Below are 5,964 nucleotides of genomic sequence, written 5' to 3' on the forward strand. Positions count from 1 at the left end.
AAATGGGTATCCCAGACTCCAAGTCTCCAACATGACTTGTGATATTACATTACTATAATAATGTTAATTCTAATTTATAGGAATAATATAATTAAGACTAAAAAAGTTTGTAAATGCCTATATTTATTTTGTGTGATGTAAGTATTACGAAATTAAGTATGCATGTATATACTCATTTTATACTTTAGAATTTTAAGAATTAAATAAAATAATTGGATTCGACCGACTATGATAACTCTACGACTTTAATTATATACATACGTAGTGGTGCTTTTTATAACTTAGAATTTAAAGATAGTTTAATAATAAAATAATTGGATGCGAACCGCTATAATTATTTTGTAGTTCGTTGAATGATAACACTAAGATATTAATTATATACATATATAATCGTTTTTGTAACTTAGAATTGTAAAGATGAGTTAATATAAAATTATTGGATGCGAATGGACATTACTATTTTTTAATTTATTGGAGGATAATACTAAGAAATTAATCTTATATGCGTGTAGTCATTTTTATAATTTATAATTTTAAGAATTATTTAATAATAAAATAATTGGATGTGAATGACTATAATTATTTCTTTGGATGACAATACTAAGAAATTATTATATACACGGTAGTTGCTTTTATAGTTTGAAATTTTAAAGATTGTTTATTAATAAAATATTTAGATGGAATGACTACGATTATTTAGTTCGATGATAACACTAAGAAATTAATTATATACACATGATTTTGCTTTTATTAACTTATAATTTTTAAGATGATTTAATAATGAAATAATTGGATGTGAATGACTATTATTATTTTGTATTTAATTGGATGATAACACTAAGAAAACAATTAAAAATATGTATGTAGTCATTTGTAACTTAAGATTTTAAGAATTCTATATTCATAAAATAATCGGATGTGGATGACTATAATTGTTATTTTGGATGATACACAAAGAAATTATTACATTAGTTAATTTTATATTTTAGAATTTTAAAGATTATTTATTAATAAAGTATATGGACGTGAACGACTACGATTATTTAGTTAGATGATAACAATAAGATTTTTAGTTGTATATACTTGTAGTCGTTATAACTTAGATATTTAAATATGATTTAATAATGAAATAATTGAATGTGAATGATTATTATTATTTTTTATTTTATTAGATGATAATATTAAAAAAGTACTTATATATGTAGGTAGTCATTTTTATAAGTTTAGAATTGTAAAATTGATTTAATGATAAAATAATGAAATACAGAAGTTAATTTAAAAGATAAGTTAGTTTGTATGGGAGAGTTTAAATTTAGAGGAAATGGAATGAAGAAATATCCTTTTTGTTGTTAATGGAAGAAGAAATTATGCAACTAATATTATCTACCTAATTGAATAGATCGATTCAACATAATTGATTACAAACTATGCCATTGATTATGTAGTAAATCAATTCCTAAATATATAAGCGTTGATGAAGGAAAACGCTTTCCTAAATTAGTATAGGAGGGTAATTATGTAATACAACAAATTAGTTAATAATTGTAATTTTATTTTGCATGTAATATCTAAAATGTCCAACTTTGTACATACAATTTTTGTTAATTTATCACTGCCTGTATTATTTTAATACTGCACATTAGACGCGAGATGAGCTTACCCAGAGAAAGTAGCACAATTCAGTAAATTTATGGGAAAAATCCAAATAGTGCAAACTTTATTAGGAGTATTATATTGAGACAATATACTTTAATAAACTTTGCTGAAAGACGTCTCCGACCTACCACATGATAGCAAGTCAAACCAAACCTCATCTATCTTCAAAATTGAGATCTCTTGATGCATCCGTCTAATGGCGGTAACTTCAGCGAGATTCCTTGCGAGAAACGTGTCACAGCTACTAGAATTTCATTCGGAACTCATCAAGGGAGCAGAAAATGAGCTTCGTTGGCTGATAATGGATCTAGATTTGCTGACGGCTGTAGCTGCGGCGATGAATTCTAGCAATGATGAGACCCCGTTAGATAAAAGTGTCAAGAAGCTTATTTACGAGTTAGAAGACGCCATCGACTCTTTCTTGACCGATGCGGTTGCCAGCGGGAGCTTGAATTTATTGCCCCAACATCAAAATGGCGTCCATATCATAGCGGAAAAGAGCAAGGAGCTCAGATTGGGCAATCTCATGGACCTAGCAGATGCCTACATGTCTAGGCCACGTATCATGGACCAGCGACAGACTATAGTCCAAACGGTAAATCATACTATCATCAAATCGAATTTCAACTATGGAGTATTATTTTTAAGGATTTCACCCATTTCGCTGGGAATGCCTGTTTTCTTGTTATTAGAATGAAGTTTATGCATATCTTTTAGCGGAATACTACTCTGATTTGGTGGAATTCTGCGGAAATAATTGAATAATAGGGGAGCTTCAGTTCAGGGCCTCAATCCGATTTTTTTTAACAATTTCATTCTTCTGTTCTGAATTACTTTAAGTAGCAGAGATTTGTTTAGTTTAAATCTATGTATATATAAAGTTATATTCTTGATCAGTTTTCCTTTTCCCTTCCATGGTCGTACTATGTTTATGTAGCCTATTATTCTAATTTCTTCAACATGGGCTAAATATTAAGTATCACTGTATTTACACAGTTACGACCAGTCATGGGTGATGAAGTACTTATAGCTCTGGAAGATGAGGAAGACACCATGATTGGCTATCTTACAAAATCAAAAGAGAAGCTTGATGTTATCTCCATCATTGGTATGCGTGGGTTAGGGAAGACAACATTGGCTCGGAGGATTTACGAGAATGAGAGAATTGCTTATGAATACCCAATTCGCATCTGGATTCATGTTTCTCCACATTCAAACTATAGGGATGTGTATCTCAATATTTTGAAAACGTTTTCTAGCATAGACATGTCCGGCACAAGGGAACAAGAGTTAATCAACATCGTTCGGGCATGTTTGGAGAAAGAAAAGTTCTTGTTATTCTTGGATGATGTGTGTAGTTATGATGATTGGAAACACATAGAAAGTATATTGCCTTATAATAATGGAAGGAGTAAAGTCTTGATAACTAGTTGTGACAACTATGTTGGCGCTGGTTGTGTTGGAAATCCTGCCCACAAGATGCGTTTCCTAACTTCAGATGAAAGTTGGAAGCTTCTGCAATTAGAGGTGTTTGGAAATATGGAAGATTGCCCTCCAGAGTTGGAGGGAATTGGGCAACAAATAGCAGACAAGTGTGGTGGGCTGCCTCTGCAGATAGTGGTAGTTGGAGGAGTTCTTGCTGGTCAAATAATGGAACCACGTGGTGTAGGTGCAATCAAATTGGAATGGCAGAAAGTGTTTGCAAATGAGAAGTTGTTTTTGCATAACAAAAGGAGCATATCTGATGTGGCAAAACTGATTTATAGTGGATTGCCTGATGACTTGAAGGAATGTTTTCTATACATGGGGGTGTTTCCTAAAGGTCATGAGATATCCGCCTGGAAATTGACCCGTTTGTGGATTGCAGAAGGATTTGTACGAGCTAAGGGAAATCAGAGCTTGGAGGAATCTGCTAACCAGAATTTGTACGATCTTATCAGCAGGAATCTAGTGATGGTTGATAAGACAAATTCTATTGGTGAGGTTAAAACATGTCGTGTTCATGACATGATACATGCGTTCTGTATGGACAAAGCTCTAGAACAAAATTTGTTCCAAGTGATCGAAGGGGCACAGAAAAGTAAGATGAAAGAGGGTCGTCGTCTTTGTGTCCATTCAAATGTTGGGGATTTACTCTCGGAAGTACCAAATGTACCATCAGTCCGTTCCTTTTTATTCGACAAAGAGTTTGCCGACTTAGATCCAAATTACATATCAATTATCCTTGATGCCTGCAACTTGCTCAGAGTTTTGGATTCCAAATCTATTAGACTTGATGCATTTCCTTCAAGGATCACGCAACTAGCGCATTTGAGGTACATCACTTTGTCCGTTGATGGTCTCCAAAATCTCCCACAATTCCTTTCTGAGCAGTGGAATTTGCAAACTCTTGTAGTTGACACGACATCACATACAATTAAAGTGGAAGCAAATATATGGAGGCTGAGACATGTCAAAACAAATGCGGCCATCATCCTCTCCCCAGTAGGGAAAAGTAAAGCTAGTGAGAATCTTCAAACACTAACTACACTGTCACCAGAATCTTTCACGGAAGATGTGTCTAAAGCAGCTCACTGTCTGAAGACATTAAGGGTTCAAGGAAAACTACTACCTATGTTTGAAAACAGATTCTTGGAAAACTTGGTATGCCTTGAAAAGTTGAAGCTGGTGAATAATGACTTTCTGGAAATGCAATATAAAAATCCGTTGCAAGGCCTTCCTGAGCCCGACTGTTTCCCACCATGTCTCAAGTGGCTGACTTTATCCAATACATACCTAAAATGGAGCCATTTGTCTACTTTGGCAAGGATTAAAACCCTGGAGGTTCTCAAGTTGAAAGACAACGCATGCACTGGAATGTACTGGAATGTCGAGGAGGATGGCTTTCCTTGTCTCCAGTTCTTGCTCATTGCAACAACAGATTTAGTTATTTGGGAGGCCACAGCTGATTCTCTTCCTAAACTAAGGCGTCTTGTGCTTAAGAACTGTAGAAAGCTCAATGAATTTCCAGGGACCCTAAAGAGCCTCGAAATATTGGAAGTAGGTCGTGTTAATATATCTGTTGTTACCTACGCTAGGAACATTGCAGAAGAAAAGGCTAGTTCGAAGATCCCATTCAAGCTCTCTGTAACTCCTGGATGATACAAAAGCTCAATCAGGTATCTTGCAAATTTAATTACCTTTACAGTTTCGTGACTGAATCCTGGATGAGTAGTGTGGAACAATCAAATCAATAACTGCTGCATATTTAAATTTTTCGAGACTTGATAATTAGTTGTTTGCGTTTGTCTTAGTTTATAAGTTGTATTGTGTGTGTTTACATCAATGAACTGGTGTGTGTATTGTCTTACTATGTATGTACATCAATTAATATTATTAATTCGGTACATCTAAGATTTGCGAATATGACATTAAGGAAGAAAAGTGTTTCACAATGCAATGACTTGGTGTAGAAACGTAAAATTAAGTAGAAAATAAAATTAAAAGGATTATTTAGAATAATGATTTGATTACGGAATACATACAATGCTTAGTAATCCACACATGTAAAAAATAATTGGCTCGCCAGTTACCGAGCGCTAATGTTGTTCGGTCAATTGGATGAGTGGATGACTATTTTACCAGTAATTTAATTTCCCGAGAGTATAAGTGCTCGACAATTGTTTTCGATAAAAACTTCCTGAGGATATATTTACACGGTAAATATGAAATAAATAATCTCATAATTACCGAGCACTGTTTTTGTTCAGCGTGGTTTTTAAAAATTCGAGTAATACTTTGAATAATTATTTATTCGATAGGTTTAATTAATTAAATAACCTATTTCATATTCCAAGGAAGGTTTAGTTCTCGGAAAACAGTGACAAACTTGTTGAACATCCATGTAATACTCCGTAAAGTATAATATTCCCTCCGTTCCTAAAATATGTGGGCATATGATATGACATCAGAATTAAGATAAAGTTGATAAAGTAAAAAAGAGGAGAAAAATGATAGTTAAAGTAGTGTTAATGGATAGTGAAACCCACATTTTTATAGGGATAATAAATTGAGATAATTTCTATAAATGAAAATGCCAATATTTTTATAGGAGGGACGGAAATAAAAAGTGCACATATATTCATATAACTGATGGAGTAATAAACAAATCATCCAAAATATCGATGAACTAATAGTAAACTAATTTTTTTTTTTTAACTTTTCAAGGAGACATTTTCTAGTTTCATTAAGTTTGTCTATTTATCTTTATAGTACTACAGTAGTACTTAAGTTTCTTCAAGTTTGTCTACTTGGATTTATTTTATGGAG

The 5,964-nt window shown here is 33.0% G+C and overlaps 1 protein-coding gene across 2 annotated transcripts; it reads left to right on the forward strand.

Annotated features, from left to right (window-relative positions):
* The first annotated feature begins 1,752 nt into the window (after window positions 1-1,752).
* Window positions 1,753-5,005, forward strand: LOC148927307 (putative disease resistance RPP13-like protein 3). Of its 2 annotated transcripts, XM_089057285.1 has the most exons (3): window positions 1,753-2,251; window positions 2,653-3,971; window positions 4,052-4,191. In XM_089057285.1, the coding sequence occupies exons 1-3, from the start codon at window positions 1,853-1,855 to the stop codon at window positions 4,053-4,055; spliced, it is 1,722 nt and encodes a 573-aa protein (XP_088913411.1). In that variant the 5' UTR covers window positions 1,753-1,852; the 3' UTR covers window positions 4,056-4,191. The 2 variants fall into 2 exon arrangements, with proteins under 2 accessions (XP_088913411.1, XP_088913410.1); XM_089057284.1 differs by having other exon boundaries at window positions 1,754-2,251; window positions 2,653-5,005.
* The last annotated feature ends 959 nt before the right edge of the window (window positions 5,006-5,964 follow it).

This window comes from Salvia hispanica, chromosome 4 (genome assembly GCF_029641045.1).
Source record: "Salvia hispanica isolate PSC_SH4W2 chromosome 4, Shi_PSC_v1, whole genome shotgun sequence".
Taxonomy (NCBI): domain Eukaryota; kingdom Viridiplantae; phylum Streptophyta; class Magnoliopsida; order Lamiales; family Lamiaceae; genus Salvia; species Salvia hispanica.